Raw genomic sequence first — 25,455 nt, forward strand, 5'->3', positions numbered from 1 at the left:
AATTTCACCTCAAAGCTGTTCCGACAGGTCTGTGACCTGTTAGGAATAAAAAAGTTACAAACGTCCATGTACCACCCACAGACTGCGTTGGTAGAACGCTTTCACTGAACCCTTAAAGAGATGCTAAGAAGTTTCCACCAGAAGATCTTTGCCACTGGGACCAGCTTATCCCACACCTGTTGCTAAGCATTAGAGAAGTTCCCCAGGCATCCACTAAGTTTTCCGCGTTTGAACTATTGTATGGCCAGCAACCCTGGGGGCTATTAGACCTCATGCAAGAGAACTGGGAACGGACGTCATTGCCGTCGCAAGTTCTCCTGCAGTATGTCCTGAAACTCTAGAGGGTTGGCCCACGTGGTGGATCTAGCGAAGGAAAACCTCCAGAATGCCCAAGCAGCTCAGGAACCTACTTACAACAGGGCGGCCCGCGGAAGAACTTTTGAGCCTGGTGAAAGTGTCCTCCTCTTATTATACTCCAAGGAGTTGAAACTCCAAGCATGGTGGTAAGGGCCCTAGGAGGTTATTCACCAGGTAGGGCCAGTCACTTATGAACTATCTCAACCCTTCCGACTGAAAGAAAAAGCGAGAGGAGCTGTTAATTGCCCCTGGAACCAGACTTAGGACCCCAGCTCCCCAGCCTAACTGACTCCGCAGGGCCCCAGCTGGGCAATACTCTGACTGAAGAGCAGCAGAGGCAGGCTAGGTGCTTGTATAAGGCATTCCCCAAAACCTTTACAGCCCAGCCTGAACAGACCACCCTCACCCAGCATGCAATATGGATGAATCCAGGGGAAGTCGTCCAAGAAACCACTAGCCATTGCCACAACAGACCTGCAGGATAGCCGAGAAGGAGGTCGAGACCATGATGGTACTATGTATCACAAAGTGATAGAGATCACAAAGTGAGTGGCGCAGCCCCATCGTGTTGGTCCTGAAACCAGACGGGACAGTTAACACCATCTCTCAATTCGATTCTTACCTGATGCCATGAATCAATGAGCTTTTGGATCGACTCAGGGAGGCCCAGTACATCAGCATCTTGAATCTCAGTAAGGGATATGGGTTGCATATATGCTAATGCCTATCTGGATGATGTGGTGATTATATACTAGCCACCTGGAGGACTACCTTAACAAGGTCGCCGCCATCCTTAGGGCCTTACATGCCGCTGGGCTGACCACAAATCCTCGAAAATGCAAAATAGTCTGGCAGGAGACTACCTATCTGGGGTATGCCCTGGGGCGAGGCCAGGTACACCCGTTGGTGGGGAAGGTCCAGGCTTTACAGGCCTACTGACCACAACAAAGAGGGCTGGTGGGCTATTACCCCTGGTTCATCCCCAATTTCGCCTCAGTTGCCACCCCACTAATAGAGCTCCTGAGAAAGGATAGCCCCTGATGTGTGCCCTGGACAGAAGAGTGTGACCAGGCCTTCAAAACCCTCAAAGAGCACCTATGCCAGGAGCCAGTGTTAGTCAGCCCCAACCTCACACAGGAGTTTATTTTGCAGACAGACGCCTCAGAGGTAGGACTGGGAGTTGTCCTCTCACAGGAAGGGGAGGCACATCCCATTCTGTATATTAGCTGCAAGCTGTTTATCTGAGAGAGGAACTACTTGGTCAAGTGGGACATGGATGCCTTAAGATACTACCTCCTAGGAGCCCCCTTCATACTTGTGACCGACCATGCTCCCCTGAAGTACCTGAAAACGTCAAGGAAACAAACCCCCGACTGATGTGCTGGTACCTCACCTTGCATCCCTATGCTTTCACAGTGCACCATTGGGCTGGTAAGGACCATACCAACACTGATTTCATCTCCTGATCGGGGGAAGGAGACTTTGTCCTCTCAGGTTTCACGGAGATGGACTTGAGGAGAGGTGTAGTGTGGTGTGTAGTGGCCTCCCTCTGAGCCGGAGAACGAGGGACCTCTACACTTCCCCTGGTGGTTGGAGCTAAATCCCTCACTGGGAGTCCTGGAGTGGGACAGGAAGTATAAAAGGAGAGCCCTGATGCTCATTTGGGGCTGGCGCACGGGAGAGAGCAGACTAACCAATCATTTCAGGGAGCTGGGCTCTCAACAGGATCTTGAACTAGGCCCTGAGTGGAGCTACGGCCAGAGGACACAGACGAGTGCCCTGAGGAGCTGCCAGGACCACCATCAGATGAATGCTCTGAGGAGCTGTGAGGACTGCCAGCGGCCAAGTACCCTGAGGAGACAGAGGCCTGCATTCATCTCCATGCACCTCAACCAGGATGCCAGACCCCAGACTGCTTTGTCTGCTGTGTCTGCTCTGCCCCTGCCTAAAGGGCCCAGAGCTGATAGACTGATTGTGCTCTGTCCTGCCCAGGGAGCCAGAGATCCCTTAGACTGTTACTTACTGTTGGCCCCAGCCAGAAGGTGCTGAGCCATAGAGTGTTTGTGGCTCTGCCCTGCACAGGGGGCTGGAGTTTCCACTACTAAGTGTGACTTGCAGTCTGCCTGTAGTGAGGCAGAGTGGCCTCCCTCCCCCCATCGAGAGCGTGGAACCACTAGACCGTATATCGACCATGGCTCAACACTGCTCAGGAAGGTGATGTTACTGTGCTGGTGCTTCTGGGACAGTGGCTATGGGGGCAGGACAGGATAAGGGAATCTGGGCCCTACGGCTAGCATCCTATTGAACAGGGGAAGCTCAGCTGCCCTACCTGACGCTCAGTGACGAGCGGGAAAGGGACTATGAAGTGGTTCAGGCAGCTGTCTTAGATTGGGTGGGCCTCTTGGCAGAAAAGTACTGGCAAAAATTTCGAGCCGCAGGATCGATGGGAGGATTATGGCCCCAAACTGACAGACTGGGCCACTCGTTGGCTAAGGCCAGACACACAACATGTGGCCAACATTATGGACACTGTCATTCTTGAACCATTCCTTCAGAGTCTCCCAGACAGGACCCTGGTATGGGTCAGGGGGCATCAAACTGTCACCCTAGATGCAGCAGTTAACTAACAGAGGAGTTTGCAGAGGCAGACGTTCCCAGAAGGGGTCGGCAGTTTAAGGGTCTGGATCCAGGGAGGAAGATCAGAGAATCTACATTGGCAAATGGCGCTGAGAAGAAGAGGGCGGAGGCCAGGGGAAAGCTAGTGGCGTCTCGGGTGATGGTGTGTTACAAGTGTGGGTGGCAGGGACATATAAAGAAAGACTGCCCATATATGGAGTGTGTAGGGTGACCAGATTGCAAGAATAAAATACTGGGACATGGGGTAGGGAGGGGAACCACAGACTTACAGCCCCCACCAGAGCCATAGGGGAGGGGTGCACACAGTGCTAGGAAGCCATGGGTCGGGGGTGCATAGCCCCAGCTCCAGCCCCTGGCGGCAGTCCCACCGTAAGCCGCCCGCCACAAGCTGTGGATTGGTCAGTGGCGCCCCGGCTCCAGCCACCGCTGCGAGCCATGGGTCGGTTGGGGGCGCATGGCCCCATCTGCAGCCCCCAGCTCCAGTCTCACTACAAGCTGCCCACTGCAAGCCGTGGGTCGGTTGGGGGCGCATGGCCCTGGCTCCGGCCCCCACTGCAAGCCGTGGGTCGGTTGGGGGCGCATGGCCCTGGCTCCGGCCCCCACTGCAAGCCGTGGGTCGGTTGGGGGCGCATGGCCCTGGCTCCGGCCCCTGCTGCAAGCCATGGGTCGGTTGGGGGCGCATGGCCCCGACTGCAGCCCCCAGCTCTAGGCCCACTGCAAGCTGTCCGCCACAAGCCACGGGTTGGTTGGAGGCGCACGGCCTGGGCTCCGGCCCCCTCGCAAGCTGCGGATCAGTCGGGGGCGCGTGGGAGAGGGTCTCAGGGCTGGGGCAAGGGGTTGGGGCATGGGAGAGTGTTTGGGGTGCTGACTCCAAGAGGGAGTTTAGGTGCGGGAGGGGACTCGGGGTTGGGGTATGAGAGAGGGTGTGGGCTCTGGGCGGGGCTTATCTCAGGCAGCGTACCTCAGGCGGCTCCCCGGAAGTGGCGACATCTCCCTCTGGGTCCTAGGTGGAGGCGTGGCCAGGTGTCTGTGTGTGCTGCCTTGCCCGCAGGCGCTGCCCCGCACGCTTATGGCATGGGCAGCACACAGAGTCCCCTGGCCATCCCTGCACCTAGGACCCAGAGGGCGCTGTCACCACTTCCAGGGAGCTGTGCAGAGCCAGGTAGGTAGCCTGCCAGCCCTGTGCCAACTGGACGCCTGGCAAGCAACCCTACAATATGGGAAAAATAGTGTCAGGTTCTTGTCCCAAGATCAGGCCCTGTATTATTAAAATGATGATATAGTTGGGAACCCCGATGTGCACAGGTGCAACACTCACACTATAGGAACTTTTTTATATTTACAAATAAATAATTTATTAATACATTTAGCAAAGTCACACACTAACTCAGTAAGGTAGATAGAGATAATACAGAAAGTATATCTGAACATCCATACTCACACCATCCCTTGTAGAACAACCTGAAATGTTAGCCCTTATCTTCCTTATGGCCGTCACCTTCCTCATCTTCACCAGTGGCCATCATCCTGGCCCCTCTCAAGGGCTACATCTCTCTCCCCTACTGTCCATAGGGGTTTCTCCCCTTTTCCTTATTTGTAGTTCTTCCTCTTGCCAAGGTTCAGGTGTCTTTCTTCTATAGGTTAGCGTATTAACGATTTCACCCCAGTATCATATATATCGATTCGTTGCCACTTTGCGGTCAGATGTTCCATCTAAAACCTTCCAGAAGCTGGTGTCAGTTCATGTTCTGTGGTTGGCTGATGTCATTATGGACAAAATTCCACCCCCTACTCTCTACTTCCAGTTCCCCAAAACTTACGAGTTACCTAAGTTTATCTATACCGAAGTTCATAGGCCTCAAGCCTCATGCTAACTGCTGAAGCCAGTGTCTTACACAATACAAGCCTGTAGGTCCTTGCATTACTGCTGAATATAATAAAGCAGAATATAAAGTTTTGTTAAACTGTTCGGTTTGGTGGTGGTATACTGACGTCTTCAAGGACTTGAACTGCAGCAGGTCGCACAACTCCTCCATTAACTGTAAGGTGACGTTTGTCCCTTGCTCTGTCAATTCTTTGGGGATCCCTATTCAGGCAAATACTTTCATGATCTTACTGGTGACGACAGCTGCCATTTCTGACCAGAGGGAGTGGCCCCAGGGTATCTGGAGGCATAGTCCAAGATCACCAATCTACATTAATACCTGGCTGCAAACGTTTTCAGCGGACCCACCAGCTCTGTGCCTGTCCATACGAACATAAGAACGGCCATACTGAGTCAGACCAATGGTCCATCTAGCCCAGTATCCTGTCTTCTGACAGGGCCCAATGCCAGATGCTTCCAAGGAAATGGACACAACAGGGCAATCATCCAGTGATCCTTCCCCTGTCCCCCAATCCCAGCGCTTGCCCATCAGAGGGGAGTAGTACCAGGGGGGCCTTTGAGATGTTTTTCTGGCTCACCCACTGGCATTTGGGGCAGGAGGCACAATAGTCCCGTGCCTCTGGGGTGGATGCCTGGCCAGTAGAACTCCATGGTCACTCTGTTGAGTGTCTTCTCTGTCCCCAAGAGCCCCAACACAGCACTGCTTGGGCCAATTGAAGCATCTCCCCTAGGGAAATTCCTGGGTAGCAGAAACTGCATTTGACTAACCCTGTCTCAGCCTGCTTCATCACCCAATATGATTTCTCCTCTAGCAGTTTCAAAATAGGGCCACTATTTCAGCTGCTGTGGGTCTAACACTTTGTCATCCACATGGGTGAGACGTTCATAAACCTGACTCAGGTTCATAAACCTATCTCCCACAATATTTATTTGCTGGACAGCAGGTCCAGGTTGAGAGGTGGTAGCAGGCCCCTACTGCTCCAGTTAAGTTCAGGTGAAAAGTCATTTGCCCATGAGGGTGGTCCTTCTCCAGATATTTGGCCTCCAATGGAGCCATCTCCTCTTGGCCACCATGGCCATCTCCTGTCCTCCTGGTTCTTCAAGTTCGGCTCTAGACATCCCTGGACATCCTCCATGAAAAACTTCCAGTCATGCCGAAGTATGACCAGAGAGGCCAGGTCCTTGGCCACTCTGGCCTGCACTGTCTCAGTGTGGTCTTGCAGAGTCAGTTGCACTTGTTTAATCGGACAGTGTTTGCATGTCCCCGTGGATACACTGCACCTAGATTTTCCTCCCAACCCCACCAACCACTCACTGACTCAAGTCTGACTGCAGCCAAAGTCTTTCAGTCCTTTTATGTTTACTCCATTCACTAGGAAGGGGACTAATGTTTTCCCTGTGTCCCTTTTCTGAGCCCAGTTATCTGCTGTCCAGGCCTGCCCATAATTATAGTCCATGAATGGGTGGTCCCATCTGAAATGGCCTGGCTGCTCACATGCAAACAGCCCCCACGAGATAAAGAGGTTTTGCATTAATTCTCCTGAGTGGCATGGCCCCTTCTGCTTGACCCAAATGTCTCCTGGTTAGCTGAGGGTGGGCTTCCAGTCTCCTCTATTGGCCTTTGTATCCCCCTCTACTAGGATTCAGTACCCAAATCACCCTGGATAGCCTCAGTGAGGTTTGGGCTCAGTGGTACTTGGGGCCCCGGAGGTGCACCAGTCTGACTTTTGGCATTTCAGCTTTGGACCAAAGAGACATCAGGTAGTTCTCCACCATGGCAATGGCCTCTGCCGAGGTCTCTGGTCAGTGTCTCATCTCCCACTCAAGCTTCCCCCCGGAGTTCAAAAGACCAGACCCTGTGAGGTCTTCTGGTTGGGAGAAGGCACAGCCTGGGGGCCTCACCAATGTGGTTCCATCCCAGGTTCAACCTTCCATGTGGCTCTTCAGGAGAAGGTCCTGTTTTCCCTTCAACCTGTTCCCTTTCCCCCATTTCCCTGGACTTCTGAGCATCTTCTAACCTGCTTCTCCAGCTGAAGCATGCTCCACAGTCCAGGGGGCAGGGCTACCTGTATCCAGTAGTGTCCTTTAACCCCATCAGGCCCAGTGTGGGGACTGTGTACCCCATCACAGTTAAATACAATAGTATCAAGATATACCTGTGTTTATCATATCTGTCTGCCATTCCATTGTTCACTCTGCTCGTGTATTCTAATTCCTTCCGCCACCCGGTGTGTGTCTTGTCTATTTGGATTGTAAGTTCCTCAGGGCATGGACAATCTATTACTCTGTGTTTATACAATGCCTAGAACAATGGGGCCCCGTTTTTATTGGCCCTTAGGCATTAATGTAATGAACATGATTAATAATAACAACTGTCCTGCTATTTGGATCCCAGGAAGTTGACCTCGGGATGCTTAAAAATGAGCTGAGGGTAAAATCATGGAATTCTCTTTGTGACAAGTATCCTTCAAATTCAGCTGATCTTCCTCATTTTTGTTCTCTTACGCAGGGTTTTCAGTTTCCAAACCTGATGTGATCTCCCAGCTGGAACGAGGGGAAGAGCTGTGGGTCCAAGATCTCCAGGACTCTGAGGAAGGAGAGCTCCAGAAAGGTGCCCAGACAGGTGAGGCCTCAGCTAACCAACTCAGAAACTGTCCATGAATGAAGGAAATGTTTGGGATTCCCTACAAAGATCTTGTGAGATCTCTGAATTCAAAATTGTTCCCAGCAGGTGTGGCATCCTCATGGCAGATGTCAGTCATGATTTACCACCTCTCCTGACTGACATCTGGCTCTAGCTCCCACCCCAATATTCCTTCCCCCTGAGTGGGATGTAGACTCACAAATGACCTCTGTCCTCCAGGGAAAGGCTTTGGGAAGGGCGGGGAGAGGGTGGAAATCAAATCCTATTTGTTTGATCTCTCCAGCACTTATTTTGGTTTGTTCCCACCTTTTCCCATTCCTCTCCCTGAGGTTTCCTCTCTCCCCAGCACAGGGAGTGACCTATGTCTGGATTCTCTCTCTATCCTTCCAGGAGATGGGATGCTGAGTGAGAATGAGGAGAAGAGTCCCCACCAGGAAGATGCTGAGCAAGTAGAACCACATGGGACATTAGCAGGAAGATCCAAAGGGAAAGTTTCTTGGAGTTGTGCAGAGGAAAAAGCCTGTGAGAGTCAGCATAGGCCAGAGAAAAGCTTCTGTAGTGGCTCAGATGTTATGAGACATGAAAGAATGAACATGGGAGAGAGACCCTACGCATGCCTTGAGTGTGGAAAAAGTTTTAGTCAAAGCTCAAACCTCATCACGCATCAGATAATCCACACAGGAGAGCGGCTCTACATGTGCTCTGAGTGCAGGAAAAGTTTCAGTCGGCGCTCGGACCTGATCAAGCATCAGAGAGTCCATACAGGAGAGCGACCCTACACGTGCTCTGAGTGTGGGAAAAGCTTCAGCCAGAGCTCAAGCCTCAACAAACATCAGAGAATCCACACAGGAGAGCGTTTCTACATATGCCTTGAGTGCAGGAAAAGCTTTATAAACAGATCACACCTTCTCGCACATCAGAGAATCCACACAGGAGAGCGACCCTACACGTGCTCAGAGTGTGGGAACAGCTTCAAACTCCGCTCTCACCTCATCACACATCTGAGAATCCACACAGGAGAGCGACCCTACACATGCCTTCAGTGCGGGAAAAGCTTCAGCCAAAGGTCACAGCTCACCACACATTGGAGAATCCACACGGGAGAGCGACCCTACACATGCTCTGAGTGCGGGAAAAGCTTCAAACACAAGTCACACATGTTGGCACATCAAAGAATCCACACTGGGGAGACACCCTACACATGCTCTGAGTGTGGGAAAAGGTTTAGTGGGAGCTCAACATTCAGCATACATCAGAGAATCCACACGGGCGAGAGACCCTACTCGTGCGCTGAGTGTGGGAAAAGCTTTTGTTGGAGCTCAGCTTTTATCAAACATAAGAAAATCCACACAGGTGAGTAATGCCATAAATGTCTTGTCTAGGGTTCACCAAAGTTTTTTTGTAAAATACATTAGCTAATTCCCACAGTTTGTACCATTTTCTTCAGTGTGGTCTTTCAGCTCCATGTGAGTTGCCGGCCTCTGTCTTTTCCATCTCTCCACCTTCCCCTGATTTGGGGTGAATCCCATCATCCTTTATCAATTCTTTTGTCTTATATCTCCTGGGAGTGTCCCCCTTCTGCCAGAAATATCCATCAGCACCAGGTTGGGGAGATGGGGTAACCTTGTCTAGCTACACTGAGGTAAAAGCTTGTCTCCACTGGGATTGTGCGTGGCTCATCTTAGCGATCATGTTGTAACAACACAACTACATAGAGACATAACAGTAGAGAGTAGTAGAGACATAACCTGGGTACCGTGACTAGAGTTAGCTTTCCCCTTGGCCTGAGCTCACCTCCGTCATTTCCCCTAGTCTAGACAAACCCCGAGCATCATGTTGATACCATTCCCCTATTACAAAGTGATTCTTAGTCACCGAGTTCCCTTTTGGGGACAGATTGTCTCAATCCTAGTTGTTCTCACCTTGCTCAGGGTTGTGCTGGACAGAAGTATTTTTTCTACCATTTTCCTCATTGAAAATAGATTGAAATAGAACAAAGAGCAGGAGCAGGGCAGGAAAAATGTGTCATTTCAGCCTCTGTGACACCCGAAGGAGATGGAATGAGTCAAAGGGATTCCCTCCTTCCCCATCACTGTCACAATCCCCCCTTGCCCCAGCAGCATTAGCTTCTGTGTAAGGCACAATAGCGTTTATCCTCCCCACGTTCTACCCCTGCACCTCCCGAAGTGTCACGTGATGCCGTGTTCTGTGTGCTCCCTGTGCTTAGATGTCATACTTTGAACCTAAATCAGACTCACTGGGGCTAGAGATGAAAGTTTCACAGACCTGGAAGGGGAATTTGAATGGATTCCAAACACAGAGTAGTCATTCTGTGCTTTCATCTCTTGGCAAAGTTGCTTCTGGGCTGTTTCCTGCTGAGCTGGGATTGTTTGCAGATGGGAAGGTTGGCTGCTTTTCCCCCTTGTGATGAAACTAAATCTTTTGTAAGTAACATGACTCAATAATAATGAGGTGGCACAGAGCGAAGGAAAATTGAATGGATCAGAGGCGAACGCAATGGGAGAATCTGTTTTGATTTATCAGATATAAGCTGCTCTGGAATTTCAGTCCCTGGAAAAATCATGGAGCAGGTCCTCAAGGAATCAATTATGAAACATTTAGAGGAGAGGAAAGTGATCAGGAACAGTCAGCATGGATTCACGAAGGGGAAGTCGTGCCTGACTAACCTAATTGCCTTCTATGATGAGATAACTGGCTCTGTGGATGAGGGGAAAGCAGTGGATGTGTTATTCCTTGACTTTAGCAAAGCTTTTGATACGGTCTCCCACAGTATTCTTGCCGCCAAGTTAAAGAAGTATGGACTGGATGAATGGACTGTAAGGTGGATAGAAAGCTGGCTAGATCGTCGGGCTCAATGGGTAGTGATCAATGGCTCCATGTCTAGTTGGCAGCCGGTTTCAAGCGGAGTGCCCCAAGGGTTGGTCCTGGGGCCGGATTTGTTTAATATCTTTATTAATGATCTGGAGGATGGTGTGGACTGCACTCTCAGCAAGTTTGCAGATGACACTAAACTAGGAGGCGTGGTAGATACACTAGAGGGTAGGGATCGGATACAGAGGGATCTAGACAAATTAGAGGATTGGGCCAAAAAAAACCTGATGAGGTTCAACAAGGACAAGTGCAGAGTCCTGCACTTAGGACGGAAGAATCCCATGCACTGCTACAGACTAGGGACCGAATGGCTAGGTAGCAGTTCTGCAGAAAAGGACCTAGGGGTCACAGTGGACGAGAAGCTGGATATGAGTCAACAATGTGCTCTTGTTGCCAAGAAGGCTAATGGCATTTTGGGCTGTATAAGTAGGGGCATTGCCAGCAGATCGAGGTACGTGATCGTTCCCCTTTATTCGACATTGGTGAGGCCTCATCTGGAATACTGTGTCCAGTTTTGGGCCCCACACTACAAGAAGGATGTGGAAAAATTGGAAAGAGTCCAACGGAGGGCAACAAAAATGATTAGGGGTCTGGAGCACATGACTTATGAGGAGAGGCTGAGGGAAGTGGGATTGTTTAGTCTCCAGAAGAGAAGAATGAGGGTGGATTTGATAGCAGCCTTCAACTACCTGAAGGGGGGCTCCAAAGAGGATGGAGCTCGGCTGTTCTCAGTGGTGGCAGATGACAGAACAAGGAGCAATGGTCTCAAGTTGCAGTGGGAGAGGTTCAGGTTGGATATTAGGAAAAACTATTTCACTAGGAGGGTGGTGAAACACTGGAATGGGTTACCTAGGGAGGTGGTGGAGTCTCCTTCCTTGGAGGTTTTTAAGGCCCGGCTTGACAAAGCCCTGGCTGGGATGATTTAGTTGGGAATTGGTCCTGCTTTGAGCAGGGGGTTGGACTAGATGACCTCTTGAGGTCCCTTCCAACCCTGATATTCTATGATTCTATGATTTTATGATTCATTTTATATGAAAATGAAAGTGTCTTCCGCCCCTCTGTGTTGTGTGTTTTTCTCTCTGTCCTGAAGGTGGTTTAGTCTCATAAATGGATATTACCTTTGTTTGACAGAATGTACCTCAGATTTATTGGGGACTTTGAGATAAATGACCATTTGCTAAAATGATAATATTTTATTTTATCTCTGTCTTTTTTCCCGACCCGTGTATGGTGACATGGAGGAAGTTCAAGTGCAGTTCAGTAATTGGGGAAGAATACTGCAAACTATTGGGCATGCTCCCAAGAAAACAAACCATTTAAAAATTTGTTCTCTGAAACAGTGAAGAAAGGCATACCACAAATTGTGCAACGAACTGAAGTAACTGGACACCTTCACACTTGTTGTGGGTACACTATGAATAAAAAACAAGAGATGTTCAATAACTAGGCTTAATCAATTGATTAATCAATGATTATTAGTCAAAGATTAATACAGCTTAATACAAAGGAAGAGTGCCTACATTACCAGTCCCTGTGGAAGACAGGATTACAGTGCTCACAATGTCTGAGAGATTCTGTGCTTTATACCTAACTGGGGGGAGTTTCACAATTTTCCCTACATCACTTTATCTAATATATCTTTCTTCTCTATTTTCTGTGACATGTTTTTCATAGACAGTAATTGCTACACCTTCCATGTTGGGGATACGTTGTAAGTTTGAACATGACATATATTTTATATTTTGACAGTCATGCAGATATTAAACAAAAGCACAAGACTTTGTTTTTAACATTGCAGGCATAGCATTATCTATTTTTCTGTTATGTTTGTGCCTAGCCCTGAAATTACAATACTTCAGCTATCTCTTTCTGTAATGTAAATAAAAAAGCATTTAGGAAGATCTTAAAATTAGGACAATTGAAGAAACATTGTGATATTCTATACAGTATAATGTTAATGTTGTATATACTATGAATATTAGCTAACACTATTGATGTTACAGTCTTTCTCACACCTAACTTCATCTATAGTGTAGTAGCCTGGTATAGCACAACACCGAGAAGCTGTTGTATTTAAGTGTATTTTATAAGCTTCTTGTATCTTAGCCCTGGTATACACTACGAGTTTAGGTCGAATTTAGCAGCATTAGATCTATTTAACCCTGCACCCGTCCACACGACAAAGCCATTTTTGTTGACTTAAAGGGGTCTTAAAATCGATTTCTGTACTTCTCCCCGACGAGGAGATTAGCGCTGAAATTGACATCACCGGGTCGAATTTAGGGGTAGTGTGGACGCAATTCAATGGTATTGGCCAGAGTGCTCCATTGTGCTCCAGAGTGCTCCATTGTGACCATTCTGGACAGCACTCTCAACTCAGATGCACTGGCCAGATAGACAGGAAAAGCCCTTGAATTTCATTTCCTGTTTGGCCAGCGTGGCAAGCTGATCAGTACAGGTGACCTGCAGAGCTCATCAGCAGAGGTGACCATGGAGTCCCAGAATCGCAAAAGAGCTCCTGCATGGACTGAACGGGAGGTACTGGATCTGATCTCACGCTGTATGGAGAGACGAATCTGTGCTATCAGAACTCCGTTCCAAAAGACAAAATGCCAAAATATTTGAAAAAATCTCTTAAGGGCATGAAGGACAGAGGCTATAACAGGGACCCGCAGCAGTGCCATGTGAAACTTAAGGAGCTCAGGCAAGCCTATCAAAAAACCAAAGAGGCAAACGGCTGCTCTGGGTCAGACCCCCAGACATGCCGCTTCTATCATGAGCTGCATGCAATTCTAGGGGTGCCCCTACAACTACCCTGCCCCTGTACGTGGACTCCTGCAAGGAAGTCTCACGCAACAGGGATGAGGAAGATGATAGTGCACAACAGGCAAGTGGAGAAACCATTCTCCCCGACAGCCAGGAACTGTTTATGACCCTGGAGACATTACGCTCCCAACCCAGGCTCCCGGACCTTGAAGGCGGAGAAGGCACCTCTGGTGAGTGTACCTTTGTAAATATAATACATGGTTTAAAAGCAAGTGTGTTTAATGATTAATTTGCCCTGAAGACTTGGGATGTATTCGCGGCCAGTAAAGCTACTGGAATGCAGTCAAGCGACATCCGTTCTTTATCTCTCTGTGTTAGTCTCAGGAGAGTGATATCATTCATGGTCACCTGGTTGAAATAGGGGAATTTTATTAAGGAGACATTCAGAGGTGGCCATTCCTGCTGGGCTGTGTGCCTGTGGGTGAAGCGATCATTCCAGAGAATTGGGTGTAAGGGGGGGTTTAGTTGGGTTTGTGCTGCATGTTAATCTGAAAACCGCAGCCCCTCCTTTTAAATGGCCAACCCATTTTAAATGGTCAACCCAACTCTCCCCTTTTTTCCTCCCGCAGCTGCAAATGTTTCAACGATCCCCCTAATCATCTCCGTCCCAGAGGCTAGTGCAGATAAGAAGGCGAAAAAAACGTGATGAAATGTTCTCTGAGCTTATGCAGTCCTCCCACACTGAAAGAGCCCAGCAGAATGCATGGAGGCAGACAATGTCAGAGTCCAGGAAAGCACAATATGAACGCGAGGACAAGGGGGATGCGCGAGAGGATAGATGGCTGGAGCAAGAGGAGCGGTGGCGGCAGTGTGATGAGAGGAGGCAGGATGCAATCCTGAGGCTACTGGAGGATCAAACTGATATGCTGCAGCATATAGTTGAGGTGCAGGAAAGGCAGCAGGAGCACAGACCACTGCTGCAGCCCCTGTGTAACCAACCGCCCTCCTCCCCAACTTCCATAGCCTCCTCACCCAGACGCCCAAGAACGTGGGGGGACCCTCTGGGCACCCAACCACTCCACCTCAGAGGACTGCCCAAACAACAGAAGGCTGTCATTCAATAAGTTTTGAAGTGCAGTGTGGCCTTGTCCTTCCCTCCTCCACCACCCCACCCGGTGCTTCCCTCCTCTCCCACCCCTCCCGGGCTAGCTTGGCAGTTATCCCACTATTTGTTTGACGAATTAATAAAGAATGCATGAATTTGAAACAACAATGACTTTATTGCCTCCACAAGTGGTGATCGAAGGGGGGAGGGGAGGGTGGTTGTTTTACAGGGCAGTAGAGTGAACCAAGGGGGTGGATTTTCGATCAAGGAGAAGCAAACAGAACTTTCACACCGTAGCCTGGCCAGTCATGAAACTGGTTTTCAAAGCTTCTCTGATGCGCAGCGCTTCCTGGTGTGCTCTTCTAACCGCCCTGGTGTCTGGCTGCATGTAATCAGCGGCCAGGCGATTTACCTCAATCTCCCACCCTGCCATAAACAACTCCCCCTTACTCTCACAGATATTGTGGAGCACACAGCAAGCAGTAATAACGATGGGAATATTGGTTTCGCTGAGGTCTAACCGGGTCAGTAAACTGTGCCAACGCACTTTTAAACGTCCAAATGCACATTCTACTACCATTCTGCACCTGCTCAGCCTATAGTTGAACAGCTCCTGACTACTGTCCAGGGTGCCTGTGTATGGCTTCATGAGCCATTGCATTAAGGGGTAGGCTGGGTCTCCAAGGATAACTATAGGCATTTCAACATCCCCAACGGTTATTTTCTGGTCTGGAAAGTAATTCCCTTGCTGCAGCCGTTCAGACAGACCAGAGATCCTGAAAATGCGAGCGTCATGTACCTTTCCCGGCCATCCCATGTTGATATTGGTGAAACGTCCCTTGTGATCCACCAGTGCTTGCAGCACCAGTGAAAAGTACTGTTTATGTACTGGCTCCCTTGGTGCTCTGGTCCCAAGATAGGGATATGCGTTCCGTCTATCGCCCCACCACAGTTAGGGAATCCCATTGCAGCAAATCCGTTCACCATGACCTGCACGTTTCCCAGAGTCACTACCCTTGATAGCAGCAGCTCAGTGATTGTGTTGGCTACTTGGATCACAGAAGCCCCCACAGTAGATTTGCTCACTCCAAATTGATTCCTGACTGACCGGTTGCTGTCTGGCATTGCAAACTTCCTGAGGACTATCGCCACTCACTTGTGAACTATGAGGGCTGCTCTGATCTTGGTATTCTGGCGCTTCAGGGCAGGGGACAGCAAGTCACAAAGTTCCATGAAAGTGCCCTTACGCATGCAAAATTTCACAGCCACTGGGAATCATCCCAGGCCTGCAACACTATGCAGTCCCACCAGTCTATGCTTGTTTCCTGGGCCCAGAATCGGCATTCCATGGCATGAACCTGCCCCATTACCACCATGATATTCACATTGCCAGGTCCCATGCTTTGCCGGGTCTGTGTCCATGTCCTTGTCACTCTCATCACCGCGCTGCCGTCGCCTCCTCGCCTGCTTTCGCAGGTTCTGTTGCTGCATATACTGCAGGATAATGCGCGAGGTGTTTACAGTGCTCATAACTGCCACGGTGATCTGAGCGGGCTCCATGCTTGCCGTGGTATGGCGTCTGCAGAAGAGCAGAGTGGCAGCGGAAGCGTGATGATGGTTTGCAGCCCTACTGCACTGTCTGCTGCCAGCAGCCCCCAGGACACAACAGTGGTGGCTGAGCTGAGCTGGCTGCATGCTTGCCATGGTATGGCGTCTGCGCGGAAAAAAGGCACGAAACAATTGTCTGCCGTTGCTCTCACGGAGGGAGGGACGACTGACGACATGTATCCAAAACCACCCGCGACAATGTTTTTGCCCCATCAGGCAGTGGGAGCTCAACCCAGAATTCCAATGGGTGGCAGAGACTGCGGGAACTGTGGGATAGCTACCCACAGTGCAGCGCTCCAAAAGTCGACGCTAGCCTCGGTACTGTGGATGCACTCCGCTGACTTAATGCGCTTAGTGGGGACACACACAATAGACTGTATAAAATCGCTTCCTAAAAAATCAACTTCTATAAATTCGACCTAATTTCGTAATGTAGACATACCCTTAGGCTTGGTCTACACTAGGAGGTTATGTCGAATTTAGCAGCGTTAACTCGAATTAATCCTGCACCCGTCCACACAACGAAGCTATTTATTTCGACATAGAGGTCTCTTTAAATCGATTTCTGTACTCCTCCCTGACGAGGGGAGTAGTGCTAAATTCGACATGGCCGTGTCGAATTAGGGTAGGTGTGGATGGAATTCGACGCTAATAGCTCTGGGAGCTATCCCACAGTGCACCACTCTGTTGACGCTCTGGACAGCAGTCCGAGCTCGGATGCTCTGACCAGCCACCAGCCACACAGGAAAAGCCCCGGGAAAATTTGAATTCCTTTTCCTGTCTGGCCAGTTTGAATCTCATTTCCTGTTTGGACATCGTGGCAAGCCCAGCAGCACTGGCAACGATGCAGAGCTCTCCAGCAGAGGTGACCATGCAATCGCAGAATAGAAAGAGGGCCCCAGCATGGACTGATTGGGAAGTCTTGGATCTGATCACTGTGTGGGGCGATGAGTCCGTGCTTTCGGAGCTGCGATCGAAAAAACGGAATGCGAAGATCTACGAGAAGATCTCAAAAGCCATGACGGAGAGAGGATACAGCCGGGATGCAACGCAGTGCCGCGTGAAAATCAAGGAGCTGAGACAAAGGTATCAGAAGACCAAAGCATCAAATGGACGCTCCGGATCCCAGACCCAGACATGCCATTTCTACGAGGTACTGCATTCCCTTCTAGGTGCGGCCGCCACCACTACCCCACCACTGTCCGTGGACTCTGACGATGGGGTATTGTCGACGGCCGCTTCCTCGGAGATGTTCGCGGACGGGGAAGATGAGGAAGGAGATGAGGAGGATGAGGCAGTCGACAGCGCTTTCAATGCTGATTTCCCCGACAGCCAGGATCTCTTAATCACCTTCACGGAGATCCCCTACCAACCCTCCCAAGGCGGTAACCCGGACCGTGAATCAGGAGAAGGATCAGTAGGTAAGTGTTTTAAACATTTATTTTGAACAGAATAGGAATGGTATCTTAACAATGGGTTTTTCATGATTAGTTTGCCCTAGGCGCTTTAGTTTTTAGTCCTTGCCCGTCCAGCTACTGGAAAATTCTGTCAATATGTCCGGGGATAGAGCAGAAATCCTCCTGGGACATCTCCACGAAGCTCTCCTGGAGCTATTGTGAAAGCCTTTGCATCAGGTTCCAGGGGAGAGCGGCCTTATTGCGTTCTCCATGGTAGGAAACTTTTCCGCGCCAGGCTAGCAGCAAGTACTCCGGGATCATTGCCTCGCAAAGCATGGCGGCATACGGCCCTGGTGTTTGCTGGCATTCACGTAGCATGCGGTCTTTCTCTGTCTCCGAAATCCTCATCAGAGTGATATCACTCATGGTGACCTGCTTTGAATTAGGGGAATGTTAGTATTGGGACTGATTGCCTGTTCCTTTTCATAACTGTAACCGGCGGTTTACAGTCACGCGGTGGAGGCGGGACAGGGGCAGCATGCAGTGATCTTTCCTGGGGACAGCCGCGAGGGGGGTGGGACAGGGGCAGAGTTCATGCCGGCCGGATTGCCGGCAGCAGGAACTGGCCAACGCTAGGAGCATTGCTTGGAACGTGAAAGGAGGGCGCTGCTATAAATTAAGCTTTAAGCAGCCAAAAGTCTACGGCTTACCATGTCCGCCTGCTAGCCGAATTCCGTTGTCCGGCCCCGCTTGTGTGATCTGTACAGCAAGACCCCAGGCACTCAATGGAAAGGCCGAAAATTCGATCTTGAACTGAGTGCGCATGTGATAGGTACTGTGCATGGTCTTGTTCATAGAGAAAGACTATATTAATTGTTCGCAAAACTGTATCTTTGTGAGGAATTCACTCCCTTTTTCCCATCCCACAGCTGCGAGTGTCTCCCGAGTTACCCCAGCATCCCCCTCCCAGAGGCTGGCGCAGATCAGGAGGCGAAAGAAAAGGACACGGGACGAGATGCTCTCTGAACTTATGGGCTGCTCCCGAGCCAAGGCGGCAGAGAAGACCCAGTGGAGGGAGAACATGTCACAATACTAGCGATCACACAGCGAACGGGAGGACAGGTGGCGGCAGGAAGACCAGCAGGCGACTCAAACGCTGCTTGGACTAATGAGGGAGCAAACGGACAAGCTCCAGCTTGTAGATGTTCTGCAGGACTGGAGGCAGGAGGACAGAGCCCCGCTGCATTCTATCTCTAACTGCCCTCCCCTGCCACAAAGTCCCATCCCCCCCTCACCCAAAGTTCCAAGAAGGAGAGGTGGCAGGGGCCGTGAAAACAGTCACTCCACCCCTGCAGGCTGCTCAAGTAGCAGAAGGCTCTCATTACCAAAGATTTGATAAGTCCTTTCCTTCACTCCAAAAGCACCTCACCCAAGCCCCCCTCCCAGTTTCATCCCCTAACTGTGTAGTTGTTAATAAAAAATACGTTTCTGTTAATTACTGTTTCCGTCATGTTCTTTTAGAGGAGAGTGTGTTTGAAGGGGGGGAAGGGGGTTGGTAATTGGAGAGGACAGTCACCTTTACCAGGGTACAGACACGGGGGCAGGTTCAGCAGAAGGTCACACACACATTGCAGTCACTAGGCACCCTGGTCAGTCTGGGAGGTGGTTTTCATGTTCTGTGGGGAGTGCGGGGGCTATGTGAGTTTGTGGTGAGGGAGGGCGGTTACAGATCTTATGCAGCGGTCCTTAGCCTGGATGACAGAGCCATGCAGCAGGGGATCTGTAACCGTCCTCCCCCGCCACAAAGTCACATAGCCCCCACACACAGAGTCCCAAAAAGGAGGGGTGGCAGGCTCCATTGAAACAACCAGTCCACCACTGCGGACCGCTCTAGGAGCAGGAGCCTGTCATTCCTCGAGTTTAGAAGCGTCCTTTCCATCACTACTCCCACTCCTTACCACAGTCCCAGTTTCAACACTTTACCACAAAATCCTTAATAAAGAAAACGGTGTTAATGAACAAAGTTTCATTTATTTTATTTTTAAAGGTGTGTTGGAAGGGAGGGAAGGGGGTTGGTAACTGGAGAGGATAGTCAACATTAACTGGGTAAAGAAACGGGGGCAGGTTCAGCTTCTGTTTAAACAAACTTAATAGTCACAAGTTACCCTGCTCACTCTGGAACCTAGCTTTCAAAGCTTCCCGGATGCACAGCGCGTCCCGCTGGGCTCTTCTAATCGCACGGCTGTCTGGCTGGGCGTAATCAGCAGCCAGGCAATTTGCCTCAACCTCCCACCCCGCCATAAATGTCTCCCCCTTCCTCTCACAGAGATTGTGGAGCACACAGCAAGCTGCAATAACAATGGGGATATTGGTTTCGCTGAGATCAGAGCGAGTCAGTAAGCTTCTCCATCTCCCCTTCAGACATCCAAAAGCACACTCCACCACCATTCTGCACTTGCTCAGCCGGTAGTTGAAGAGTTCTTTTTCACTGTCCAGGGCACCTGTATAGGGCTTCATGAGCCAGGGCATAAGCGGGTAGGCTGGGTCCCTGAGGATCACTATAGGCATCTCCACATCCCCAACAGTTATTTTGTGGTCCGGGAAGTAAATACCTTACTGCAGCTGTCTAAACAGACCTGAAAACACGAGCGTCATGAACCTTGCCCGGCCATCCGACGTTGATGTTGGTAAAACGTCCCCTATGGTCCACCAGTGCTTACAGCACCATTGAAAAGTAGCCCTTTCGGTTAATGTACTGGCTGGCCTGGTGGTCCGGTCCCAGGATAGGGATATGAGTTCCATCTATAGCCCCACTGCAGTTTGGGAATCCCATCGCAGCGAAGCCATCTATGATCAATCACCTGCACGTTTCCCAGGGTCACTACCTTTGAGAGTACTAGCTCAACAATTGCGTTGGCTAGTTGCATCACAGCAACCCCCACGGTAGATTTGCCCACTCCAAAGTGATTCGCGTCTGGCGTTGCAGGCTTCCAGAGGGCTATGGCCACTCGCTTCTGGACAGTCAGGGCTGCTTGCATCCGGGTGTCCTTGCGCTTCAGGGCAGGGGACAGTAACTCACAAAGTTCCAGGAAAGTTCCCTTACGCATCCTAAAGTTTCGCAGCCACTGTGATTCATCCCAGACCTGCAGCACTATGAGGTCCCATCAGTCCGTGCTTGTTTCCTGAGCCCAGAATTGCCGTTCCACAACATCAACATGACCAATTGCCACCATGATGTTCACGGTGCATGGTCCCGTGCTTTGTGAGAGGTCTGTGCCCCTCTCAGACTTAATGTCCTCACCGCGCTGCCGTAGCCTCCTAGCCCCATTTCTCAGCATCTGCCTCTGAAAAAGGTAGATGATAAGATGCGAGGTGTTGACAACAGCCATAACTGCGGCGATGATCGCAGCGGGCTCCATGCTCGCAGTGCTGTGGCGTCCGCGCTGTCAATCACCAGAAAAGTGTGCGAACTGATTGCCTGCTGGTGCTTTCACGGGGGAGGGTGGGAGTGAGGGTTGAATGACGACAGTTACCCAAAACCACCCTCGACACATTTTTTGCCCCAGCAGGCATTGGAGGCTCGACCCAGAATTCCAATGGGCAGCGGGGACTGCGGGAACTGTGGGATAGCTGCCCACAGTGCACCGCTTCCAATGTCGATGCTTGCCCCATTAGTGTGGACTCACAAAGTCGAATTACTGTCCTTAGTGTGGATACACACGTTCGACTTTGTAATATCGGTTCCACAAATTCGCTTTAAGTAAAATCGAACTACTCTCGTAGTGTCGACATACCCTTAGTTTTTGCAAAGCTTGCAAATTCTCCAGCAGAGATACAAACGAGAAGTTCATACAAAGGTTACAGCATCTACCTACCATAGTTTCAGAGAATTTAACATGAATATAAAGGACTTCCTATATAATATAATTTACATATGCATTGTTGACTACTTTCTTATTTTGATTATATAACACCACTATTCCACTTATAGTTGCTAACGATAATACATTTATATTTTTATCAGTTATCTCACTTTTACCCTTGTATTTACAAGAACTGATTCCCCAGTATATCTTATCTAGACAAACTACCAGTTTATCTAGACAAACTACATTTACATTATAATTTACATCCCTGAAAAATAGTTCTGATTGCAAGAGTTTAGGTAAGCAAGTTACATTCCAGAATAATAGTTCCGTGTTAGAACTCAGGTTTCAGTAAAAATCCATTCTTACATGGCTGCTGTCATTGCAACAGCACTGCCGGGATTTCACAGCCTGTATTGTTCCACTTGTGTTTAGTTTAGCTGACGCAATTTGCTCAATAGTCAGATCGCAAAGCACTCTGGTTCAGTTCTGTCAGCTAGTGTTATGAAGCATTTGGGGTTTTAATTTAGTTTGGTAAACACAGTGTTATTCAGGGTTATGGCAATATAATTTCAGATGATCTGGGAAGTGTATGCCCCAATCAGTGACTTGGAACTTGGCAAAAGGCCCATGGATTTGGATCCCAAAGTAATTGTGGTCCAGGCCCTACAGAAAGTTACTATTGAAAATATTTCCTTCTGAATAAGGTGCACGCTGCCTATTATTTGGGAAACCCAATCCCTATCTCTGTAGTGATGGAGAAAATGGAAGTGGCATTTTAGAATCATAAAATAATAGGACTGGAAGGGATCTCAAGAGGTCATCTAGTCCAGACCCCTGCGCTCATGGCAGGACTAAGTATTATCTAGACCATCCCTGACAGGTGTTTGTCTAACCTGCTCTTAACAATCTCCAATGATGGAGATTCCACAATCTCCCTAGGCAATTTATTCCAGTGCCTAAAACCACCCTGACAGTTAGGAAGTTTTTCCTAATGTCCAACCTAAACCTTCTTTGCTGCAATTTAAGCCCATTGCTTCTTGTCCTATTCTCAAAGGTTAAGAAGAACAATTTTTCTCCCTCGTCCTTGTAACAACCTTTTATGTACTTGAAAACTGTTATCATGTCTTCTCTTTTCCAGACTAAACAAACTCAGTTTTTTCAATCTTCCCTCACAGGTCATGTTTTCTAGACCTTTAATCATTTTTGTTGCTCTTCTCTGGACCTTCTCCAATTTGTTCACATCTTTCCTGAAATGTGGCGCCCAGAACTGGACACAATACTCCTCACTGAACGTTGTAGTTATGATCCTGAAAAATGCGACTTTAAGCAAAACCATGTTAAGCGAATCCAATTTCCCCATAAGAATTAATGTAAATGAGGGAGTTAGGTTCCAGGGAAATTTTTTTTCACCAGACAAAAGACTATATTATATATATACACACACACAGTATAAGTTTTAAACAAACAATTTAATACTGGTACACAGTGATGATGATTGTGAAGCTTGGTTGAGGTGGAGGAGTCAGAGGGTGGGATATTTCCCTTACTGCTAAATGATGAACTAGCAATTGGCTGAGCCCTCAAGGTTAACTCTCTCTCTCTCTGCAAGGCAGCAGGAATGGAGGGAGATATGTGCATTTCCCTTACGTACACTGCCTTGTTAATTAGATCAGCTTGCTGAGACCTCAGCCCTGGTATGTCCCCCCTGCTCTATGGAAGATGGGGTAAGCGGGGTGCAAGAGTAGGGGGGAGCAGGACACCCTGACAGCCCCCCTCTTCCTTCCCTCCCCCCCGGCACACCAAGGCAGAGGGCAGGAGCAGCACATGGCAGTCGGGGGAGGGACACAGCTGAACTGCAGGCAGCTGCTGCACAGGGAACTTAGGGGAGCTGATAGGGGAAGCTGATGGGCTGCCGGTTCACCCTGGTTCCAAGCCCCACCAGCTAGCTGTAAGGGGCTGCTCTTCCTGTAAGCAGTAGACAAAGCAGGCAGCTGCCAAATGACGTTAGAAGGGAGCATTACACAACTTTAAATGAGCACGTTCCTTAATTGATCAGCAACTTAACAACGAAACAAAGTTAACCGGGACGACTTGAAGTGAGGAGTTACTGTACTCCAGTTGAGGCCTAATTAGCGCGGAGTAGAGCGGAAGAATTACTTCTTGTATCTTGCTTATAATACTCCTGCTAATACATCCCAGAATGATGTTTGCTTTTTTTTGCAACAGTGTGACACGGTTGACTCATATTTAGCTTGTGGTCCATTATGACCCCCAGATCCCTTTCCGTAGTACTGCTTCCTAGGCAGTCATTTCCCATTTTGTATGTGTGCAACTGATTGTTCCTTCCTAAGTGGAGTACTTTGCATTTGTCCATATTGAATTTCATCCTATTTACTTCAGACCATTTCTTGAGTTTGTCCAGATCATTTTGAATTTTAATCCTATCCTCCAAAGTGCTTGCAACCCCTCTCAGCTTGGTATCCTCTGCAAACTTTATAAGTGTACTCTCTATGCCATTATCTAAATCACTGATGAAGATATTGAACAGAACCAGACCCAGAACTGATCCCTGTGGGACCCCACTCAATATGCCCTTCCAGCATGACTGTGAACCATTGATAATTACTCTCTGGGAATGGTTTTCCAACCAGGTATGCACCCACCTTATAATAGCTCCATCTAGGTTGGATTTCCGTAGTTCATTTATGAGAAGATCATGTGATATACTACATCTTCCACTTCCCCTCTATCCACGAGGCTTGTTACCCTGTCAAAGAAAGCTATCAGGTTGGTTTGACATGATTTGTTCTTAACAAATCCATGCTGACTGTTACTTATCACCTTATTATCATCTAGATGTTTGCAAATTGATTGCTTAATTATTTGCTCCATTATCTTTTCAAGTACAGAAGTTAAGATGACTGGTCTGTAATTCCCTGGGTTGTCCTTATTTCCCTTTTTATAGATTGGCACTATAATTGCCCTTTTCCAGTCTTCTGGAATCTCTCCCATCTTCCATGACTTTTCAGAGATAATCGCTAATAAGCTCATCCCTTGTAGATACTGCAAATGTGTATAAAATGAAATCAGTGTTGAATGTGAGACAGCTGCAGAATTATACCTGTTTTTAATAAACACCCCAAAATCCCTGGGTTACAGGGATTCTGATCCAGGCCTGGATCTAGTCGCTATCTTAGATCTGTGGCACTAGATTAAATAAATAAACCAGGCATGTTTGGGGAAGCTATTCCTCACTATCACTACTGACATTTGGTGTGGTTTGGTAAGGATGCTAATTCAGAGAAGTGTCAAGTTACCCCAACCAAGGCCAAGGATTATACAAGAACTCAGGTAGAAATAGTAGGTACCCAGTGGTTGATTTTCACCCCAGAGATGGAAACTATGATGACCCATGGCCCAGCTAAACTATTTATTTTCAGAACACTACTCCTTAGTTCAGTGGCATTCATTCTGGACCCAAAGGATGCCCTGGTTAAACTGGGAGCAATTGTCCTTTGCCATTTGGGTTGAAAGCTTCATGGGGTAAAGAGAGAAATAGTTGATGCCTTCAGAGGACATTCCTTCCCCATCTGATGACCTTTTTGGACAAGAAGCACTTCCATGCTGTGCATGTGATGATGGTCAGTGAAGGAATGAATGTGTCAGACTCCAAGTTCAAACCTCAGGATACAGGAATGTTGAGTCTTGATTCTATGCTTTCATCTCTCAGCTTTGCTTGTGTCTTATGCATTTGCATCACTTCTCCACCTGCTGCTTCCTTGACAGATTAGAAAATGTGAAAATAAAATATAGGTGGTTTTCTCATGATGCAAATCTTCTCACATAGTGTGAGACCCCTTCCACCAATGCTTACAGCAGAAGACATTGGGTATGTCTACACTGCAGTGTAATCCCAGCTTAGTGGGACTCGAGTCAGATGACCCATGTTAAGAAACCCTAGGCTTGAGTGTCTGCAATCTATTTTAACCCTATGTTAGAATTTTCTAACCTGTGCTACAACCTAGTGCTCTAGCATCCACTCTGCAGTGTGCAGACTCGAGTCAAAGTAACCACATCCCGGAGTCCCTTGTTCCCCCATACTCCAAATGTGGCTGCTCTAGCTCTTGGACCGTGGTGTGCTGTGTGAAAATGTACTATCCACCTCTCTGTCATCTGGGGAAGGGCTTTGGCAGGGGAGAGGGTGGAAATCAAATCCTGTTTTGTCTCTCCTGCACTTATTTTGGTTTGTTCCCACCTTTTCCCATTCCTCTCACTGAGGTTTCCTCTCTCCCCAG

General features: G+C 48.8%; 1 protein-coding gene and 1 long non-coding RNA gene across 13 annotated transcripts in view; both read left to right on the top strand.

The window, feature by feature from the left end:
* The window catches only part of LOC135974179 (uncharacterized), a 217,352-nt gene that overhangs the window by 104,483 nt on the left and 87,414 nt on the right, over positions 1-25,455 (top strand). The window lies entirely within an intron of this gene.
* LOC101941096 (zinc finger protein 436-like) overlaps positions 1-25,455 on the top strand; it is a 77,719-nt gene that overhangs the window by 18,570 nt on the left and 33,694 nt on the right. For 4 of the 12 annotated variants that reach the window (XM_065561113.1, XM_065561109.1, XM_042847104.2 and 1 more), the window contains exons 4-5: positions 7,389-7,502; positions 7,875-8,876. In XM_065561113.1, the coding sequence (XP_065417185.1) occupies positions 7,389-7,502; positions 7,875-8,876 (1,116 nt within the window). Of the gene's footprint in view, positions 1-7,388; positions 7,503-7,874; positions 8,877-11,656; positions 14,449-25,455 lie in introns of those variants that run through there. The other 8 variants (XM_065561110.1, XM_008177470.4, XM_065561112.1 and 5 more) reach the window with 4 other exon arrangements.

This window comes from Chrysemys picta, chromosome 11, assembly GCF_011386835.1.
Source record: "Chrysemys picta bellii isolate R12L10 chromosome 11, ASM1138683v2, whole genome shotgun sequence".
Taxonomy (NCBI): Eukaryota; Metazoa; Chordata; order Testudines; family Emydidae; genus Chrysemys; species Chrysemys picta.